This window comes from Schistocerca americana, chromosome 1 (genome assembly GCF_021461395.2).
Source record: "Schistocerca americana isolate TAMUIC-IGC-003095 chromosome 1, iqSchAmer2.1, whole genome shotgun sequence".
In the NCBI taxonomy this organism is placed as follows: Eukaryota; Metazoa; Arthropoda; class Insecta; order Orthoptera; family Acrididae; genus Schistocerca; species Schistocerca americana.
The window spans coordinates 856,040,818-856,064,611 of NC_060119.1; the positions used below are offsets into that span (position 1 = coordinate 856,040,818).

Below are 23,794 nucleotides of genomic sequence, written 5' to 3' on the forward strand. Positions count from 1 at the left end.
ATAACACTAGCAGGAATGTAGACTACCGGCATACGGGAGTGGTGTAAGCTTTTGTTCTGGCTGTGCTTAGTAATGTCACACAAAACAGAACAGACCTGACAGCTGTGTTCTTCTTCCTCTAAAAGCTCTATTTAAACAGCCTCTCAAAAAAAAAAAAAAAAAAAAAAAAAAAAAAAAAAAAAAAAAAAGGACGAAAGAAAAAGTACCTTAAATGTCATACAGAAATATCATCATAAGGGACGATCAAAAAGTTTCCGTTCGAATGCTGTACAGTCCAGAATCGGTATGCCTATCAGGCAAAATAGCTATGAGCGCTGAGGTAATCGTCCTACCAACTCGCCAGATTGAAGATACCCTTTTGTTAAAACACCGTGCCCTGCTGTTGTACATCCTCGTCCGATAGGATTCGTCGACCCTTCGAAGCCTTTGTTAAGAGACCGAAAGCGCGATAATCACACAGTGAGAGACCGGGACTATAGGACATGTCCTCAAGTCCCACTTGAGTTGGCGTAACTTCTGCGTTACGGCATTTGCGATTTGGGAACGTGCTTTATCATGAAACAGCAGCAACCCTTCTCGCACCACTCGACAGACGTGCTGCCCCATACACATTCTTCATTCTCCAATGGATGCCTACCGGTGTTGGTCCTTCAGCAGCCAAGAGAAGAATAACATGTCGGTCCTGTTTCGACGCGTTTAGTGATAACGTTGGCATAGTTCACGTTTTGCATCTACAGCATGCCCATCGGCAAGGCACTACCGTCACGCTAATCCCTTGCCTACATGTCGGTGCTTATACGTCCAAATAGAAGTCGTGCTACATTGCGTATACGCACCATCAGCGCCCTCAAACAGAAACTTTTTGATCTCTCTTTATATTATTATTATTTCATTTACGCTGCGTGCTCCACAGCTTGTAATATTTATCAAAATACATCTTGCCGTACACCATGAATTACCTGTAAAATACACTCCTGGAAATTGAAATAAGAACACCGTGAATTCATTGTCCCAGGAAGGGGAAACTTTATTGACACATTCCTGGGGTCAGATACATCACATGATCACACTGACAGAACCACAGGCACATAGACACAGGCAACAGAGCATGCACAATGTCGGCACTAGTACAGTGTATATCCACCTTTCGCAGCAATGCAGGCTGCTATTCTCCCATGGAGACGATCGTAGAGATGCTGGATGTAGTCCTGTGGAACGGCTTGCCATGCCATTTCCACCTGGCGCCTCAGTTGGACCAGCGTTCGTGCTGGACGTGCAGACCGCGTGAGACGACGCTTCATCCAGTCCCAAACATGCTCAATGGGGGACAGATCCGGAGATCTTGCTGGCCAGGGTAGTTGACTTACACCTTCTAGAGCACGTTGGGTGGCACGGGATACATGCGGACGTGCATTGTCCTGTTGGAACAGCAAGTTCCCTTGCCGGTCTAGGAATGGTAGAACGATGGGTTCGATGACGGTTTGGATGTACCGTGCATTATTCAGTGTCCCCTCGACGATCACCAGTGGTGTACGGCCAGTGTAGGAGATCGCTCCCCACACCATGATGCCGGGTGTTGGCCCTGTGTGCCTCGGTCGTATGCAGTCCTGATTGTGGCGCTCACCTGCACGGCGCCAAACACGCATACGTCCATCATTGGCACCAAGGCAGAAGCGACTCTCATCGCTGAAGACGACACGTCTCCATTCGTCCCTCCATTCACGCCTGTCGCGACACCACTGGAGGCGGGCTGCACGATGTTGGGGCGTGAGCAGAAGACGGCCTAACGGTGTGCGGGACCGTAGCCCAGCTTCATGGAGACGGTTGCGAATGGTCCTCGCCTATACCCCAGGTGCAACAGTGTCCCTAATTTGCTGGGAAGTGGCGGTGCGGTCCCCTACGGCACTGCGTAGGATCCTACGGTCTTGGCTTGCATCCGTGCGTCGCTGCGGTCCGGTCCCAGGTCGACGGGCACGTGCACCTTCCGCCGACCACTGGCGACAACATCGATGTACTGTGGAGACCTCACGCCCCACGTGTTGAGCAATTCGGCGGTACGTCCACCCGGCCTCCCGCATGCCCACTACACGCCCTCGCTCAAAGTCCGTCAACTGCACATACGGTTCACGTCCACGCTGTCGCGGCATGGTACCAGTGTTAAAGACTGCGATGGGGCTCCGTATGCCACGGCAAACTGGCTGACACTGACGGCGGCGGTGCACAAATGCTGCGCAGCTAGCGCCATTCGACGGCCAACACCGCGGTTCCTGGTGTGTCCGCTGTGCCGTGCGTGTGATCATTGCTTGTACAGCCCTCTCGCAGTGTCCGGAGCAAGTATGGTGGGTCTGACACACCGGTGTCAATGTGTTCTTTTTTCCATTTCCAGGAGTGTAGTATATATATAATCTGATACACAAGAAAGCCAACAGCCTTGCCGCAATGGTAACACCGGTTCCCGTCAGATCACCGAAGTTAAGCGCTGTGGGCTAGGCTTGCACTTTGATGGGAGACCATCCTGTCTGCCGAGCGCTGTTGGCAAGCGGGTGCACTCAGCCCTTGTGAAGCAAACTGAGGAGCTACTTGATTGAGAAGTAAGGGCTCCGGTCTCGTAAACTGACTTACTGGCTTACTGCCGGGAGAGCGGTGTGCTGACCACATGCCCCTCCATATCCGCATCCAGTGACGCCTGTGGTCTGAGGATGACACGGCGGCCGGTCGGAATCCATTGGGCCTTGCAAGGCCTGTTCGGGTGGAGTTTAGTTAAATTTAGATACATAAGAAAAGCAAATAGATTTATTGATATGTATATATGTATTTGGTTATCCTCTGGGTCAGATGCCTCTGATGACGAGTTGTGTGTCAAAATGCCGGTCTGACAATTCAATATGTTTACATGCAGCTCATGGTAGCTGTAAAAGAGGTCTTTGAACGAACATTTTATATCCTTGTGCAGGACATTAGACAACATTTCTTGCGTTATTGAGACAGTTAAGAGTTTCAATGAAAGTGTTAGGCAATGACTGACCGAAACAGGCGAAATAAATACAACGAACGGTCGTGCAGCTTTGAGAGACGAAACAGTGCCTGTCAAATGATAACGTTAAAAAAATCTTACCCTCCTCATACGTAAGAAGACGGAGAGACAGGCACGAATGCACTCAAGATGCCATGATCTACATAAGAAAAAATGGCGACGTGACCTGTTCATAATATTTACATGCAACTTGTCGTGGCCAGAAATCAAAGAACAACTAAGATCCGTATCTTAGTTGTCCCCAAGCATCGACACGACATATTAGCCCGAGTTCTCCGACAAAAGCAAATCAGGTTTATTGAAGTCAAAATACCGCATATTTGGCACTGTTAGATGCTGCATGTACACAATAGAATGGCAAAAAAAAAAAAAAAAAAAAAACCGATGACTGCCTCACTCACTCTATCTCATATGCCCGTATTACAGAATTCATCCCACGGATATCGACAAACTCACCTAAACTGAGTTTTTCAACCCACAAGAAGATGCGGAACTGTACGACGTAGTAGTGAAAAACGTGAGTCACGGACCATGCAGGCCATTAAATCTAATTCACCATGTATGAGTGATGAAAAATGTACAAAAGAATATCCAAAACCATAGTTGGACAACACACAAACCGGAGTTGATGGCTATCCCAAAGCGGTGACTTCATAGCAAAAATATGAATACGAGGCAGCGACGAATTGGAAATAGAGAATGAATGGGTAGTACCATATAACACACTACTTTCCAAAATGTTCCGAGCACACATAAACGTAGAATACTGCAAATCAGTGAAATCCACCAAATATGTCAGTAAGTATGTGAACATAACCAAATGGGAAGATACAGCAACATGGCGGATTTTCGGTTTTTCCATACACGAACGCGAACCAACCGTGTAACATCTAGCATTACATTTGGAGAATGCACAGAGAGTTTACTTAACAAAAGACACCGCCTGAAAAATTGTGAGAGAACCACATCAGAACACAAAAGTAACAGCATTTTACCAACTGTACTGAACGGATCTATTCGCGAAAACATTACTATATTTCGAAGCCGCTACCTATTGTACATGGAACACAGCAAGAAAATCTTTCAAAGACAAAAACAAGGAATCACAATGGAAGATCATCCAGGAATCACGAGAACTGATGCACTAGGGCTAGTATACACCGTGCATCCGAAAAACGCCGAATGTTTCTATGGCCGGATGTTGCTACACGAAATATGGAGACCAACAAGTTTCACAGATTTCAAGACTGTTGACGGTTACCTCTGCCAGATGTACAGAGAAGCATTCCAATGCTTACGACTACTGCAAAACCAGAACCGCTGGGGATTAACACTACAAGAAGCCTCATCACAGGTTTAGCTGACCACTGAGAAACTTGTTCGCCATAATTCTAACAACATGTAAACCATCGAATACAAAATAGCTTTGGGACTCCTTCAGAGAGGGTATGAGTGATGACATACTGCACCAGATCCGTTAAGTTGATCCTGAACTGACCATTGAATTCAACGATGACATCTTTATGAAACACTCATTCGCCTGGAAGATAAATATTTAGCAATAGACGACCAGATCTTAGTTCAACTTGGGATGTAAGAACCGCGAAAAGATGCTATCAGTGTGCTAAACTTCGAAATTACAAAGGAAAAAGACTACAAAGTCAACGAACTGCTTCAATACATTGCTCACAACAAACCACTCTCAATGACAAAAAGAGATTTACAGCGTTATCATGGACCAGATCGACAACACCACTGAAGGAATTATTTACTTGGCCGCACCAGACGGTACTGGGAAAAAGTTTCTAACAAATCTAATGCTGGCGGAAATAACGTGCTAAACATCACATCGCACTTGTACTGGCATCATCCGGTATCGCAGCCAAACTTACAGAAGGAACTGTCATTCCGCTCTACAAATACCGTTGAACATAGCCGAAGAACAATTCCCGGTATGTAAAATCTCAAGAGCGTCTGGACGGGATGAAGTTCTAAAGCAAGCTAAAAGTATATTTCGGGACGAATGCACAAAAGCACTCCGTCTTCAGGGTACAATGGCCCAACGGGATGCGGATAGGAGGGGCGTGTGGTCGGCACACCACTCTCCCAGTCGTTATGATGGTTTCCTTTGACCGGAGCCGCTACTATTCGGTCGAGTAGCTCCTCAATTGGCATCACGAGGCTGAGTGCACCCCGAAAAATGGCAACAGCGCATGGCGGCCCAGATGGTCACCCATCCACGTGCCAGCCACGCCCGACAGTGCTTAACTTCGGTGTTCTGATGGGAACCGGTGTATCCACTGCGGCAAGGCTGTCACGAACGCACATGCACATAAAAAATCACTCGAAGCCATGGACAGAACATTACAAAACTTGTGAGAAAGCTCTGAAGTGATCGCAGGAGCTCTACTCATATTCTCAGGAAATTTTCGACGAACACTTCCAGTTATCCTCAAGTCAACACCAGCAGTAATTACTGCAACATGGCCATCCTGAAAACGAACTCATCGACCAAATTTATCCAAACTATCACAACTATACCAATCCAGACTAGCTATTTGAAACGGCAATTTTAGTAAATAAAAATAGGACGTCGACGATATCAACTTTAATATTGAAAAGAAAATTCCCGGTGAATGGAGAATACACAAATGCTCGACACGGTGGTAAACATTGAGGAAAGTGTGAACGTCCATACAGAATTTCTAAAGTCTTTGCAAGTCCCATAAATTCCATTACACTGCCTTAGATTTAAAATTGGATCTCCGAACAAACTTCTCAGAAGTCTCAACTCTCCAAAAGTATGTACTAGAACAAGGATGATCATTAAACAGCCATCGAAGAACATCATTGAAGGCGAAATTATGACTGGAAAGTACAAAGGACACACACTATTTATCCCCAGAATACCACTGATCTCTACTGAACTAGCATTCCAATTTGAAAGACTGCAATTTCCAATCAAATTAGCCTACAGTTTCACAATTACCAAAGTGCAAGCGCAAACTCTAAAATATTTCGCCATCAACCTCGAAGATTCCTGCTCGTCTACGGTCAACTATACGTAGGTTGCTCTCGAATAGCAACTTCGAAAAAAATGTACAGATATACCCCAGATAACAAAATGTAAACAAGTATTGTAAATAGTTAGAATATATTTTCAATATAATCTTTTGCCTCCTACGCTTTAAATTCTGTCCTTTTATTCCAACTACAACACAATCTCGTATCAATTCCCTGAGCGAAGCCGCGTAGCCCAGTGAGCCGTGTGTCGGCTCTCAACATATATCGCGCTGTAAAGATTGTTCCGAGTCCTTCCATTCCATCGTTAATTGATTCTTTCATATTTATCGTTATGCTGCGTACGATTCTGTTGCGATTCCCCTCTGGCGGCATGTCTGGTCTTATCGATCTTCGAGTCGTTGCTTCCTATTAGCCTTGTGTAAGGGAATAAGATCTTTGGGGGGATGGCCGGTTTGTTGCCTAGCGGTGACGAGTCGGTCGGTCGGTCGGTTTTTAAAATCGGGAATTAGAGAATGTCGTACGATGACACCGCGGGATGGCGTGGCGGTGGAGAGTTGGCTGTTGTTCCGAGAAGCCTCGTGGTTTATCCTGGCGGTGCGAGACGAGTGGGACTCGTTGACGGGACTAGGCTGTAAGCTCTTGCTGTGAGCACCCGGGGGCCACGGCTGTGGTTCCGAGTCACTACTTGGTGGGAGCGGCAACGGGTGTCTTTAAATTTTCGGTCTGGGGGCGGGAATGATGGACTAGTAACTCGTCTAACCGGAGGAGTGGTATTTCGCCGCCGTGGGTGCAGAGAAGACGAGGGCTCCGATGACAGAGCGCGTGGCTGCGTGACTGTGCCCAGTTGTACACGGTCGGGTGTGAGGAACCTTTGCATCGGAGTTCACCTGCTGTTTCTCCGATAAACTGCAAGTTAAGTTGGTTAAAGGTTTAGATGTTAATTGAAGAATTTTGGTTTGTGCAATCAGCGTCTTTTCTGCCTTGTGGCCTCCTGCGTTCGGATTTCCTATCCCTGTCGCCGGTGCAATTATAGACAGTGATCTTCTTATTAATACTGCCTGGGAGGAAGTGTATTTTTGGGCAGGGATTATGGTTCCTGATTTGATTCCTCCTCCTCCCCTGGCCTCGCGTGAGGATGTGACTGCTGAATGTGAGGCGTTGTGGGTCTGTTAGTCCGCTTCTAGCCTCAGCATCCTTCGGGAGACAATTGTGGCCGCCCTTACACCCGGTAGATTAATTATTTCTATCCCAGGACATTTTGGTGGCAGGACATGGTATTAAAGTTGTTAGTTATTGTAAAATGTTAAATGGCTGTGTTTTTCTCTGATTGTTTTTGGCCATTGTTTAAAAAGGTTAAGTTTGCCTTTCGTTGGTGGGTTTTTAAAATTACGTGGCTTTAAGATTGTTAGTTATTGTAAAAGGTGAATGACTGTATCTTTGATTGTTTTAATCTACTTGGCATCCTTTGAAAATGCTAGTTCTGCCTCCCTGTTAGCGAGCCCATGTAATTTAATATTTTGTTGTGCCAAAGTTTAAAAGAAGTTGGCTCCCTACATGTTCGGTAGCGACATTGTATGCAAATTGGTGTTTTTTTGTTTCATTACGTGGAAAGTTTTAATTTTGTTATTAAATACTTTATCAAAGTCTGTTTTAAGTAAAATGGGTTGGCTATTAACGGTAAAGTAAAGTTTTTTTAATTTCATTACTTGGAAAATTTTGATTTGTTATCAAATGTTTTATCAAACTCGGTTTTAAGTAAAATGGCTTGGCCGTTAACTGTAAAGTAAATTGTTTTGAAAAGGCACTCATGCCTACTAGCTTTTTTTGGATCTGTTCCTGATCAAGTGATAAAGAAATGACTTTTAATGGTTGAAGTAATCAATAAAGAAATTGTAAATTGCAACTCGACATTAACCAACTAATTTTGGCCCCGTTTGCCAACTGGGGGTTTTCCTTGATTAATCTCTCGCGGTGGCGTTCTCGCTTCCCGAGCACAGGGTCCCGGGTTCGATTCCCGGCGGGGTCAGGGATTTTCTCTGCCTCGTGATGACTGGGTGTTGTGTGCTGTCCTTAGGTTAGTTAGGTTTAAGTAGTTCTACGTTCTAGGGGACTGATGACCATAGATGTTAAGTCCCATAGTGCTCAGAGCCATTTGAACCATTTTGAACCTTGATTAATCGTAACACCCATCTCACCCAGCTAGAGTTTAGATAAAGGTAATTGCAACAGAAAGAAATGCACTAGATTCCGCATTGTGAAGGTGTAAATTGTATGCAGTTTGATACTGTAACTGAAAAAGAAAAAATATTTGGCGCAAGGGCGACTCGAACATCGGCGGGTCTGTATATCGCCTCATCTGACATGTGCAGTCCAGAGTTTATGGTACCCGTTCTTGGCCACGCTGCACGCAGTTACAGCGTTACCAGAGCCTTGTTTTCTAAATCGCACTTCTATTAAACCTACTGACGGGACTAGGTTTTGCTAGATACACTTTTGTCTTGAATTGGAATGAGGAATCGCACCTTCAAGTATGGCACTTTTTCTTCACCCGGTCTATATGCGCCAGACGCCGTTACGATGTTTCATTGCGAATGCACAACAGTATACGAACACTTGTGCGAATACGGTTAGGCTGCTAGCAAATGGATTAATGGACAGGGGGCGCTGGTCTGCAGCTTTCGACGTGTAGAGATTTGGGTCAGACGGGGAACGCGCAGTCGAGGCGACTGCTCACGTAAACTCCATAATCAAGGTTCGACTCCTTATCTAGCACCAATTTCCGTCTGTCGTCCATCAGCTTGCTCATTGCCCCATTGCAGCTAAATGTCTGAGATTTCTTTCGTCAGTAAGGTAAGTACATGGGGCTGGTACCTTAATACAAAAGGGCCTACTTTGATTTCTGTTAAAAGTAATCGTACGATGGCAATGGGAACAAAATTCTGCGCACTGTTTAAATAAGAAGAATTAATTCCGGCAACAAAATATCAAAGAACTTTAGGACTGCAACATTTTCTCAGAAAACTTGGCGTTATGTTTGTACTCACTCATGAGATCGTACCAGTAGTACAGTGTGTCATGTTTCAGCCGCACAGAATCGGAACTCCCGAAGAACAGGTGGAAGACGCTGTGGTTTTTCAGCTCGATGCCTTCCCTGTAAAAGACATGAGTATTAATGTCTCAACTGTCGTTGTTTAGAATAAGATTGTAACACATATCCCAGTAATCAGTTGTGATAATGAGTTATGTCTGATTATTAAAGGGACGACTTCACGCTCCACTAGATCACAAAACATCTGACGTACTGTCTGTGAGGAAGATTTTAAACACCATACACTCCATTACATAATGAAAGAGCGATTGCGAACTTCACTCACTGCAGTACGCCATGAAAAGTGCAGTTACACGAGGTGCCAGGTTAGGATAGATAAGGTCTGGGCATCTTTAGGCAATGTTCAGAGAGGTGATTAAGTCTTTTGTAGACCGTCAGGAATTTATTCCGTCTTCAGATTACATTTTGGCGTCCCAGGATGAATTGAAAGGCTGTCAGCCAGTCTTGATTGGGGCGGTGGATGAACACCATAGAAAAGAAAGTTTACAATTTCTGGCCTAGGTCGCCAAAGGAATTCAGGGGGGAAACACGTCTGATCTATCTGGCTGCCTGAGCAAGAGCGGACTTGCAGGCTGGGCCAGAACTGCTTGGGGGATCTCAAATCGTTCTAGCGAAACACTGGTGGGTAAAATTAGAGGATTTCTGTCCGAATAAGATTGTGCGACCACGCTGCTGCTGCAGTCGCCACTAGTTGTACATTGCCACGTCAGGACAAAACAGAGACTTTCTAAAATGTCCATCAACCTACCATTTGAAGGTGACATTTTCCCAGAACAGAGGCAGCACGTAGATCTTGAGTCCGCTGCTTTTGCTGTGCGGCTTTAATGGAGCTGCCAAGAAACAGTCTAAGGTTCTTTCTTACTCAAGTGATATGTTCCAAATTTCACAGGCGTGCCAGCTGTGTGTGATTATGCACCTTTCTTCAGACAAAATAGCAGACTTTACAATATGTGGAGTATTAATGGGTACTCCTAGACAAATCACCGGCAAAGTTACTAGTAATTCTTTTTGTTCAAAGTATACATTGCCTGGCAAAAAAGTGAAACATCCAGAAGACATTGTCGGATATCAATGTGCGCTCGTACACGTACACACCACCCGTGCGAACACTATGTGATCAAAAGTATTCTTACCCCCCCCCCCTCAAAAAATACGTTTTTCATATTAGGTGCATTGTGCTCCTGTCTACTGCCACATACTCTATATCAACGACCTCAGTAGCCATTAGACATCGTGAGAGAGCAGAATGGGGCGCTCTGCGGACCTCATGGACATCGAACGTGGTCAGGTGATTAGGAGTCACTTGCGTCTTACGTCTGTACGAGAGATTTCTCCACACTCCTAAACATCCCTAGGTCCAATGTTTCCCATGTGATAGTGAAGTGAAAACGTGAAGGGACATGAACAGCACAAAAGCGTACAGGTCGACCTCGCCAGTTGACTGACAAAAGACCACCTACAGTTGAAGAGAGTCGTAATGTGTAATAGGCAGACATTTATCCACACCATCACACAGGAATTCCAAACTGCATCAGGATCCACTGCAAGTACTATGAAAGTTAGGCTGAAGATGAGAAAACTTTGATTTCATGGTCGAGAGGCTGCTCATAAGCCACACATCACGCCGCTAAATGTCAAATGACGCCTCGCCTGGTGCAAGGGGCGTAAACATTGGACGATTTAACAGTAGAAAAACGTTGTGTGGAGTGACGAATCACGGTACATAATGTGGCGATCCGATGGCAGGGTGTAGGTATGGCGAATGTCCGGTGAATGTCAACTGCCAGCGTGTGTAGTGCCAACAGTAAAATTCGGAGGCGGTGATGTTACGGTGTGGTCGTGTTTTTCATGGAGGGGGCTTGCACCCCTTGCTGTTTTGCTTGAGCACAGGCCTACATTGATGTTTTAAGCACCTTCTTGCTTCCCACTGTTAAACAGCAATTCGGGAATGGCGATTACATCGTTCAACACGATCGAGCACCTGTTCATAATTCACGGCCTTTGGCGGAGTGGTTACACGACAATAACATCCCTGTAATGGACTGGCCTGCACAGAGTCCTGACCTGAATCCTATAGAACACCTTTGGGATGTTTAGGAACGCCGACTTCGTGCCAAGAATCACCGACCGACATCGATACCTCTCCTTAGTGCAGCACACCGTGCAGAATGGGCTGCCATTCCCCAAGAAACCTTCCAGCTCCTGATTGAACGCATGACTGCGAAAGTGGAAGCTGTCAAGGCTAAGGGTGGGCTAACACCATATTGAATTCCAGCATTAGCGATGCAGGGCGCTGAACAAAAACTATCTAATTAATGAATCGATAACTAGAATTGACCTATTGGGGTCAATTCTACTTACCGATTCCAACTATTCGATGGTTCATAATTATGAACATTTTTGCAGTAAATTTGTGAACTATGTTTTTGTAGGATTTCTAGATTTCTTATCGATCTCAGAACTACTATGAAAAGCTAATAAATATTGTAGGTATAACTTGCAAATTTTTGTCTTTTTCATAGTAATGAAAAAAGTAATACCACTTTTCCTATGCATGCGCAATATGTTACATTTATTTACGTCCAGGGTCAACTGCCAGAGCCTGCAAATTCTTGTTATCTTCTGGCGTTGCTAATTTGGTATAGACAACTGTATCGTCTGCGAATAGCCTTAAAGAGCCTCCGATGCTTTCTACTAGATCATTTTTATATATTGTGAACAACAACAGTCCTATCAAACTTCCATATGGTACTCCGGATATTAACTTTACATCTGGCGATTTTGTTCCGTCAAGAGCAACGTGTTGAGTTCTACCTGCAAGAAAGTCTTTAATCCAGTCGCAGGTCTGCTTCGATACTCTGTATAAGCTCGCATTTTTTTCGTTAAACGGCAATGCGGGACGGTGTCAAATGCTTTCCTGAAATCAAGGAACACAGCATCAACGTGAGCTCCGTTGTCCACTGCACTATGAAACTCACACAGGAACAGAGCGAGCTAAGTTTCGCAGTATCTCTGTTTGCGAAATTCATGTTGATTTTTATAGAGATGTTCATTTTCCAAAACCGTCATAATTCTTGAGCATTAAACATGTTCCATTATTCTACAACAGCTAAGCGATTGTAGCTACTTTCCAATTCCGCGATCGGTTATCTCAATATCTGCCATTTCGGTTTTCGTACGACGATCGAAAGGAGGGACAGTGTTACGATCTTCCGCGGTGAAACAACTTCGGAAGACCAAATTCAGTATTTCGGCCTTCTCTTTGTTACCTTCCGTGTCGATGACGGTGTGGTCGCTGAGAGTATGAATAGATGAGTTTGACCCACTTACTGATTTTACATAAGACCAAAATCTCTTAGGGTTCCTACTCCGGTCGGTTGACAACGTCTTACTTTCAAAATCATTGAACGCTTCTCATTGCTCTCTTTACGCTCATTTCCGCTTCGTTCAGCTTATGTTTGTCAGCTGGGTTTTTACTTCTCTTGAATATGAGATGAAGTGCTCTTTGTTCAAGTAGCGCTTTTCTAACACGGCTATTAAACCATGGTGGATCTTTTCCGTCCCTTAAAACCTTATTCGGAACATACTTGTCTAGGGCATATTGAACGATGACTTGGATTTTTTTCTGTTTGTTCTCCTTGTTTTCGTCCTCATCACCGAATATTTGATGCTTTCTATCTTTATTCGTGTCAGAGGTACACTAAAATGGACACATATACAATACATACGAAGAAAACTATACAGTATTCACCCAGAATTGGGCAACTTTGATAGCATCGGGTGCTGTAGACGTTAAGTCCTTTATGCAACAGCTGGTTGGGCATGAGTTACATTTGAAGAGATGCCGGGTTGTCTGTAATTCACCGCATTCGCACAGTGTTGTGTTGGCAGTTGGAAGTTCCATTTAAGGAGATTGTCCCTCGATCTTGCGACTTCGGTCCGTGGTCTGTTCAAGGACTTTCAGTTGCCCCACTTCTCCATGTGTCCAGGTGGTAGGGATTCTTGAGGTGTCATCTAGTTTGACAGGTGTAGGCATCTTTCTTTCCACTTGGTGAGTCGCGTAGCCGCAGCTGATCCTTCTAAGGGCTGTGAAGTCGTTAGGAAACTCTTCCTGGACTTCAGTCTTGGCTTGGCAGGTTGAAGTCGAAACAGTGGATGTGAGGTCACTGTATCTGATTTATGCCTCTCGATGTTATTGACGACCTCTCTTCTGATGTCACATGGAGCAATTCCAGCGAGACATTGAACTTTGTCCGTGGGGGTTGGCCTTAGGCAGCCTGTGACAATCCTACAGCTGTCATTTAAGGCTACATAAACCTGCTTTGCATGCACTGAATTGTACCACACTGGGCTAGCAAACTCTCCTGCAGAATATCATAAGGCAAGAGCTGTTGTTCTTAATGTTTGTGAATGTGTACCCTAATTCGATCCCGCCAGTTTCCGAAGAAGGCAGTTTCTGCTTCACCTTAAGACAATGTTCCTTGTAGGTGAGTGTAAGGTCGAAAGTGACCCCAAAATACCTGGGGTATGAACAATATTCTAGCGCAACTCCATTCCAGAATAGTTTATACTAACTGCTGAAATTTGTATGTTGTCACCCTTGCTGAGCAAATATATCTTCCTACCAGTCCACTTACTTACGTTTTCCAGAAATATTTTATTTTATTAAGAACATCGCCCAATTTTCACACAATATAAATTTTTATTTGCTTTATGAATTTACCTGTATCATTTTACCCACGTTGTAGGTTTTGTTTTGCTACTACAAGAAAACTTTACTCCTTATTTCAAGAAGAGACGAAAAATAAATGTAATAAAGGAATCGGAAGCGTTGTGGCATCATGAGCTGTGACGACAACGGTAGCAGGTTCGTGTGCACTCCCTTCAATTTTTCTTAAGATTTTGTTTTCTATAAGATTTTGGGTCTTTTCAATTTTTTTAATAGAAGCATTGTCTCAAAAATCGATGTTATTTATTATGAATAATGAATTTTCTACGATTCTGGAATGTTTACCCAGTGTCTAGAAATCTTAACGTGACTGGCAGTCTATGTCAGCAGGAAAACACTAGTTACATACGAAGTTTTTGGTATTATGAAACATTCTGCGAAATATATAACCTATCTATGATTTTACGGACTTCCTCAGGTTTGTATCTCGCCGGTAAACGTCTCTTTCAATGATGGTGAGAATCTTCGAAAAATATATCCTTTTCCATTCATATGAAATTATGAAAGGAATTTCAATCTCGAAATATATGTGAAGGAATACGTCATTTCAGTGTTGGGAGTCAATGCAACACCTAGAATATGGATATTATGCATGAGACACTATAGCTTAACCATATTCCATTTAAAACCGAAAATGGGGTGAAAATTAATCTGACTTAACGAATAACTCCTACTAGTATGTATCACAGATCGTTGTACACTATTATGTAATGTTCGCTATTCAAGTCATCGACGAATCCAGAATTTATTTTACGTGTGTCATTTTCGTAAAGAAACCGTGTGATCTGAGAGCCAAATAAAGACCGTTGAAGTGCTCTGAGAGCAGAGTCACGTTAACCAGGTCGTCCCGTGCGTGCACAGCGCTCTCTCTGGTGAGGTCGGATGTCCCGTCCGAGTCCACATCCACATTAGATGCCTCGTCCCGTTTGGGGACGGCTTTAGACTGGCTGCCTCCGCATCAGCGGCGTTCTGACACCTCCAGTGGGGACACACAGACTGCGGGCCACAACTCCTGTCCTGGCCGCGTACATCCCCACCCACCTCACCGCCCGTGCCACCACGGGTACCAAAGACCCGAGATCGACAGCGAGAGAGAGTGGGTATATGAGACACATCATTCATCAGAACCTCTCCTCTTCCCGACGTTCGCGATCGGACCGACACCTCTGCCCCTCCACTCGCTCCTGGCTTCCAGTACTTGGACAAGATCCCACACACAGATCTCAACACCCCCATCACCACTCAAGACACGGTAGCCACACTTCACACTAAATGCAACACCGCTCCCGGTCATGACTGTCACCTACCACCATCTCCGTGAGGCTCCCATTTCCTTCCTTACCATCCTAGCCAGTCTTTATAATGTGATCCTCTTTACTGGTTTCTACCCCGACCTGTGGAAAACCTCCCGGATCCTGATGTTCCCCAAGCCTGACAAACTGCCTCCTGATGTTTCCTCCTGCCATCCTCTCAGCCTCACCTCGGTCTTCAGCAAGGTTTTGGAGTTCATCCTCACCAGCCACATCCACCAACACCTCCACCTGCACCTCCTCCCCCTTACCCAATGTGGCTTCCGCTCCTCCTTCTCAGCTGATGACCTTCTCCTGTATCTCACTCACCTCCTCTCGGACCAACCGAATTCCCGTCGTTCCACCATCTTCGTCTCCCTCAACCTAGAATGTGGCTATGACTGATCGCCTCCTTCCTCTCTCATCGCCCTTCCTATGTTACCCTCCACAATACAGACTCCTATACCTTCTAATCCTCTGCCGGTGTGCCGAAGGCTCCATCCTCTCCCCTCTCCCCTCTTCTCTCCCTCCTCTATACGGTGGCCATGCCGTCACCCCAACCCCCATCTACCTTCTCCAGTATGCTGATGACACCACCTTCCTTGCCCTCGCTCCCACCCTCCAACGCTCCCAGCGCCTTCTCCAATGCCACCTTGACCTATTCACCGCTTGGTCCAACCAGTGGCTGCTCAAGGTCAATCCTTCAAAAACCCAGGCAATCGTCATAGGCAACACCACCCCTTCCTTCTGTCTCCTGCATTTTTGCCTTACCATATATGGCTCTCCCATTAACCTCACCACCATCCTCAAGTACTGTGGTGTCATCCTCAACCGCCACCTTTCCTGGAGCCCCCATCTCCGGACAGTGCAAGCCAAGGCACATACCTGACTCTGTCTCTTTAAATTCCTATCTGGCCGAACATTGGGTTTGGACCCCTCCACCATCCTCCACACCTATAAATCCCTCATCCGCCTCATCCTTTGCTATGCCCACTCTGCATGGATATCCGCCCCTCCCACCTAGTACAAGTCCCTCCAAATTCTGGAATGCCTTGCACTCCGCCTCACCTATTGCATCTGTCTCCCATCCCCATGCGGATGCTATAAAACTTGATTCCCTTCCTGCAATTCATTTTCCTCGAATGGATACGGGTCCTTTACACCTCCCGCAAGTTGATCCTCCCCGCCTGCTTGTCTCTCCCATCCTCTCCCACCCCACCCCACTGCCATGCCTGTACCATTGCATCCCACCTGATCTCCATCTTCACACTCTCCATACCCTTGCCCAAGGTGGCTTCTGCCAACTCCCCCTACCTGATGATGTCCTTGTTCCTTCTACATACCCCTCCTACCAGCTCTAACCCTCCCCTCCCTCTCCCCTTTCCCCCCTTTCCTCCAGGGCTCCCTCGCTTCTCTTTCTCACCATCCTTTCTTCCTCCCACCTCCCCTCTCCCATTTTTCCCGCTTCCTCCCCCCTCATGGGCTTCCACACCTGACCCTACCCACTCCCCTCCCCTCCCTCTTCTTCTTTCCCACTGTCTTCTCCCCCCCTTCCCCCCCTTGTGTTCCCTACACCAAGTGGCAGCCCCCCCCCCCCATCTCATCAAGTGTGTTCAGTGTTTTCTGTGCCAAAGATCGTCACCAGTGTTTAGTGCAACGGTGTTTTCTTTGTTTCTGTGAGTTAGTGTTGTCTTCGGTGTGCTCCTTCGTTCGAGTGTAAAACGGATTACCTTCGTTTGTGTGCACTGTGGACCTTGTTTCTGAAACCAGTGCCTTCCGACGAACGCCTTCATTTCTATTCTTGCGTGTGTCTTCTGTTTCTAACATTCATGTATTTCGTTTTCTATGTCTCCATGTTCGCTATATGTTTCTTCTGCTGGCCGAAGAGCGGCATCTGTACGTCGCTGCCGGCCCACGTTTGTATAAAGGGAAAATACAATAAAGAAAAAAAAAATCAGAACCTCCTTAAGATGACAAGTAAACTTGCCAAAATATAGCACCATTTGGACGACGCCACCAGGCCGAATACCTCATGACATTTCAAAAGCAAGCTATGTTTCACACAAATTGCTTACCCTGGGAAATTTCACTAGTTTTGCAAACAACATAATTCCGTGAACGTACAGGAACTGGGAGCCGTGGTCGTGGTGGGCCATGATGGGCGAGAAGGTGGACTGCAGGCTGTAGGCGGTGTCAGTGCACGCGGGCCGGCACTCGACGCACGATATCGAGTCCTCCCGCTCCGCCTCCAGGCCTGCGATGTCGTCGGTGGGCCGAAGCGTCAGCCACTTCTCTGCAAAACACAACACGGCGGGCGGATAAGTGCCGTAGCGACCCAAAGTTTGCAAAACGTTATATCCTGTTCAGAGATTTGTTGACCAAATCTCCGCAGAAGATTCCATCACGTCTCCTAATAGAAATGTATTTAGAGTTAATAGTACGAATTATCTGTCAAATCTGTTCATTTTCTATATAATCTATGTCATGTTGAAATGTGTGTGAATTCGTAAGGGACCAAACTGCTGAGTTCATCGGTCCCTAAACTTATACACTACTTAAACTAACTCGTGCTAAGGACAACACATACACCCATGCCCGAGGGAGCAATCGAACCTCCGGCGGGAGGGGCCGCGCAATCCGTGACGTGACGCCCCAAACCGCGCGGCCACTCCGCGCAGTCATCCACGTCATGGTCCATCACTTACTAGTTATATAATGGGGCCAGACTGGTTCGCCGCTATCGCCAAGTCGCTCACCTCACATCGCACATGAGAGGCATATATAGGCTACACTTGTGTGGCAAAAGTAAGGGACAGCGGTATGGACACATACAGATGGCGGTGGTATCGCTCACACAAGGTATAAAAGGGCAGCGCATTGGTGGAGTTGTCATTTGTACTCCTATAATTCAAGTGAAGAGGTTTCCGACGTGATTATGGTCGCACGATGGGAATCAACCGACTTTGAACGCGGAATGGTATTTGCAGGTAGACACATGCGATATTCCATTTCGGAAGCCGTTAGGGATTTCAATATTGTGAGATTTACAGAGTCAAGAGTGTGCCGAGAATACCACATTTCAGGTATTACCAAATTTTGGGCATTACAGAGCAGTGGCCGACGGCCTTCACTTAAAGACCGAGAGCAGCGGCATCTGCGTAGAGTTGTCAGTGCTAACAGACAAGCAACACTGCATGAAATAACCGCAGAAATCAATGTCGGGCGTAAGACGAACGTATCCGTTAGGACAATGCGGCGAAAAGCGGCGTTAGGAGGCTGTGGTAGCAGGCTGCAGACGTGAGTGTGTTTGCTAAGACATCGCCTGCAGCGCCTCTCCTGGCCATATCGGTTGCACCCTAGACGACTGGAAAGTCGTGGTCTGGTCAGATGACCTTCACCTCGTCGTCGGTGCTGAATCGCTTTCCGGTAAAAGGTTCTTTTAACGAGGAAACAGGTGATAGTCACTGGGCGCCAAGTCAGGACTATAGGGTGCGTGAGTGACTATGTTCCACTGAAACTGTTGCAGGAGAGCAACGGTTTGCTGAGCTATGTGTGGGCGAGCGTTGTCATGGAGAATATGTACGCTCTTGCTCAACATTCCTCTTCTCCGGTACTGAATTGCGCGTTTGAGTTTTTTCGGAGTCCCACAGTACCTGTCAGCGTTAATTGTGGTCCCAGCGATTCAGCTCCGATGACGAGGTGAAAGAAGAGGTTCATAACTTTCTGAACAGCATGGTGGCGAGCTGGTATGACATGGGCATACAAAAACTGCCACAGCCTCTACAAAAATGCATCGACAGAAATGGTGATTATATCGAAAAAATTGCTAAATGTTCAAGCTGTAAACTGATGTAAACCATTTTAGAAATAAACAGGTCTATGTACTTATAAAAAATAGGAGACCTTACTTTTGGGATTACCCTCGTACATTGATGCCGCAATATACACAGCCATTTACGAAACTAGTTTTCGCAACGCTAGTTTCAAGAAATGAGTTTCGTAACGCACAGTCTCCGGGGAAACTAGGTTTCGGATATTTATTTAACTGTGACTCGTGCTACCAAAAAAGTTAAATATTGGTATTTGTTATCGACACAATATTTCTCTAAAGAGGGCTTTTCTCCTTTACACTTGAAACAAGCCTTGAAGAAAATAACATCCTAAATATAAAACACGATCTTTAATGTGACGACGGATCAACTGCAAAAGAATGTTATGAAAAAATATCGTTATTTTGCTTATACGTCACCCAGCGTAGTTATATTAAATCGATGACCTGTATTAAAATTTTTATGATTCTAGAAGGACCTGCCAAAGTGCAGACATCAGTCATAATTATGATAAGATGGACGTAATTTTGTATGAGTTCTGTTATCCTCGAAATATACAAGAGTACGAACACGTTAGACCATGAGTATAAGTTACACGAAAATAACTGTAACTATTTCGTATATTCAGCCCAACTGTGACTTTCCCCCGTTATCTGATACATTAACGGGTGCACGTAGAGCGCTACTTGATTACATTCGGACGGTGTACGGCTCTGTAGGTCTCTGCACAAACTATATGGTGTAGCGCAAACAATAGCTCCGACAACTGAATGGGTTTTCCAAATGTTTACGAGCAAAAACAGTCAGCGACAACTAGGAACGCATTAAACTCTTTAATTTGTGAAAGATATGTGAAGCAATCTGTTTCAGTGTCACTGTTTCCTTGGTGGTTGTTACTGAAGGCACGCAGATGAAATAGGTCACAATCTATGTCTGTGGCTTAGTGAGTCTATGAGGATGGAAAAGTAGGTTTTATTTTCGGCTACACGTCGCAGTTATCCCTCCAAAGGTGTGAGTTACTTCTGTATTTCCCACGAACTAACCACAAACAGCACCACTGTCCTGCTTGTGCGGACCATATGGGGTTGTAAGAGGTACAGCACTGGGAACTATTATATATATATATGGTAAGGAAATATCTTTAACACAATTAAGTAGAGGGAATAAAATCTTATTTCGTTCGTACGCTTCAGGAAGATCACTTACCTCTGTACTTTGAGAGGCATTGTATGTCCAGTACATTACACTCTCTTGTGTTGCCTGAAATACAGAAAAGCTCAAGTTATCAAATGTTAAGAAACTTTTGCTGCACAAATTCTTAATTTTTTATAGCATCACACTTATTTTCTGAATACTCTGTACCTCTCAAATTTTTGGTGTCCGCTAAATGATACATGTCCGTGAAAACCTTGTAGGCGCGCAGCTTCAGACCCGAACCGTAACATTTGCTATAAAAATTTTTTCTCCTTTTATACACTCCTGGAAATGGAAAAAAGAACACATTGACACCGGTGTGTCAGACCCACCATACTTGCTCCGGACACTGCGAGAGGGCTGTACAAGCAATGATCACACGCACGGCACAGCGGACACACCAGGAACCGCGGTGTTGGCCGTCGAATGGCGCTAGCTGCGCAGCATTTGTGCACCGCCGCCGTCAGTGTCAGCCAGTTTGCCGTGGCATACGGAGCTCCATCGCAGTCTTTAATACTGGTAGCATGCCGCGACAGCGTGGACGTGAACCGTATGTGCAGTTGACGGACTTTGAGCGAGGGCGTATAGTGGGCATGCGGGAGGACGTACCGCCGAATTGCTCAACACGTGGGGCGTGAGGTCTCCACAGTACATCGATGTTGTCGCCAGTGGTCGGCGGAAGGTGCACGTGCCCGTCGACCTGGGACCGGACCGCAGCGACGCACGGATGCACGCCAAAACCGTAGGATCCTACGCAGTGCCGTAGGGGACTGCACCGCCACTTCCCAGCAAATTAGGGACACTGTTGCTCCTGGGGTATCGGCGAGGACCATTCTCAACCGTCTCCATGAAGCTGGGCTACGGTCCCGCACACCGTTAGGCCGTCTTCCGCTCACGCCCCAACATCGTGCAGCCCGCCTCCAGTGGTGTCGCGACAGGCGTGAATGGAGGGACGAATGGAGACGTGTCGTCTTCAGCGATGAGAGTCGCTTCTGCCTTGGTGCCAATGATGGTCGTATGCGTGTTCAGCGCCGTGCAGGTGAGCGCCACAATCAGGACTGCATACGACCGAGGCACACAGGGCCAACACCCGGCATCATGGTGTGGGGAGCGATCTCCTACACTGGCCGTACACCACTGGTGATCGTCGAGGGGACACTGAATAGTGCACGGTACATTCAAACTGTCATCGAACCCATCGTTCTACCATTCCTAGACCGGCAAGGGAACTTGCTGTTCCAACAGGACAATGCACGTCCGCATGTATCCCGTGCCACCCAACGTGCTCTAGAAGGTGTAAGTCAACTACCCTGGCCAGCAAGATCTCCGGATCTGTCCCCCATTGAGCATGTTTGGGACTGGATGAAGCGTCGTCTCACGCGGTCTGCACGTCCAGCACGAACGCTGGTCCAACTGAGGCGCCAGGTGGAAATGGCATGGCAAGCCGTTCCACAGGACTACATCCAGCATCTCTACGATCGTCTCCATGGGAGAATAGCAGCCTGCATTGCTGCGAAAGGTGGATATACACTGTACTAGTGCCGACATTGTGCATGCTCTGTTGCCTGTGTCTATGTGCCTGTGGTTCTGTCAGTGTGATCATGTGATGTATCTGACCCCAGGAATGTGTCAATAAAGTTTCCCCTTCCTGGGACAATGAATTCACGGTGTTCTTATTTCAATTTCCAGGAGTGTATGATAAAGTGATACTCAGGAATGCTAATTTTGCTGGGTGTCACTTTGACATCCTTAAGCAACTTTTTTATGGCGTAATTTTATTCAAGATTTTGAAATCTTCCAAAGAATACAGAAAATAATTAATTATTCCTTAGTAAAAAATTATAAGGTTTGAAGATTTGATGCGTTTACAAGTTTACATTTACAGCTTAATTCAGTATTTGTACACCAGAAGATTACAGTAATGTTATGACTCACACGGAAAAACTTTGTCGACTAAGATAAAGTAATATGTTAAAATACTGCCTTCACTGTGTTTTGTTTAATGTTACATTTTTGTAACGGTATCAGTAAAAAGTTTCCTCAGCTGTGTCGCATATCGAAGTGTCAACATCATCTTCAACATCACTTTCATCACTGCTGATGCAGTTCACGCTATTTGTCTCTGACTATGCACATTTACAATACGCCAAAGCGGCCCCCGCCACAATAAGAACTTTTGCAGGTCCAACTATCATCTGTAGAAGAAAAGAAACTTTATACCAAATGTTACTGTGTTACTAATTTTGACACTGATCGCTGTCGGACTATTATGTAATATTCCGATTTTTTTCTGAATGTACATTCCCAACAGCGTTAAACGATCTGGAACAGCATTGGGTGTGTTAGTTCATATCTTATTACTACTTTAATACTGAGGAAACTAGAGCCAGAGATCAACCTGAAATGAAATTGCAGAGCTGGATGGAATATAATAAGCTTTTGACTAGGCTAACGGAAACCAATGAGCTCTTATTACATTATTCAGTTGTGTTGTGGTTGTGGTCTTCAGTCCAGAGACTGAAGCAGCTCTGCATGCTACTCTATCCTCTGCTAGTTTCTTCATCTCCCAGTACCTACTGCAGCCTACATCCTTCTGAATCTGCTTAGTGTATCCATCTCTTTGTCTCACTCTACAATTTTTACCCTCCACGATGCCCTCCAGTACTAAATTGTTGATCCCTTGACGCCTCAGAACATGTCCTATCAACCGATCCCTTCTTCTAATTAAGTTGCGCCACAAATTTCTCTTCTCCCCAATTCTAATCAGTACCTCCTCATTAGTTATGTGATCTACCCATCTAATCTTCAGCATTCTTCTGTAGCACCACATTTCGAAAGCTTCTACTCTCTTCTTGTCCAAACTACTTATCGTCCATGTTTCACTTCCATACATGGCTACACTCCATACAAATACTTTCAGGAAGGACTTCCTTACACTTAAATCTATACTCGATGTTAACAAATTTCTCTTCAGAAACGCTCTTCTTGCCATTGCCAGTCTACATTTTATATACTCTCTACTTCAACCATCATCAGTTATTTTGCTCCACAAATAGCAAAACTCATTTAATACTTTAAGTGTCTCATTACCAAATCTAATTCCCTCAGCATCACCCGACTTAATTCGATTACATTCCATTATCCTCATTTTGCTATTGTTGATGTTCATCTTATATCCTCCTTTCAAGACACTGTCCATTCCGTTCAACTGCTCTTCCAAGTCCTTTGCTGTCTCTGACAGAATTACAATGTCATCGGTTTCTGTACAAATTGTAAATAGCCTTTTGCTCCCTGTATTTGACCCCCGTCACCTTCAGAATTTGAAAGAGAGTATTCCAGTCAACATTGTCAAAAGCTTTCTCTAAGTCTACAAATGCTAGAAACGTAGGTTTGCCTTTCCTTAATTTATTTCCTAAGGTATGTGGTAGGGTCAGTATTGCCTCCCGTGTTCCAACATTTCTACGGAATCCAAATTTATCTTCCCCGAGGTCGACTTCTACCAATATTTCCATTCGTCTGTACAAAAGTCGTGTATTTTGCAGCCGTGGCTTATTAAACTGATAGTTCGGTAATTTTCACGTCTGT

General features: G+C 45.4%; 1 protein-coding gene and 1 pseudogene across 1 annotated transcript in view; both read right to left on the reverse strand.

Moving 5' to 3' along the window:
* Positions 1-23,794, reverse strand: part of LOC124594668 (sodium channel protein Nach-like) — a 104,218-nt gene that overhangs the window by 10,527 nt on the left and 69,897 nt on the right. Inside the window, 3 exon segments of the mRNA XM_047133039.1 lie at positions 9,103-9,209; positions 17,310-17,478; positions 20,222-20,275. Of these exon segments, the coding sequence (XP_046988995.1) occupies positions 9,103-9,209; positions 17,310-17,478; positions 20,222-20,275 (330 nt within the window).
* On the reverse strand, positions 5,236-5,353 carry LOC124558034 (annotated as a pseudogene).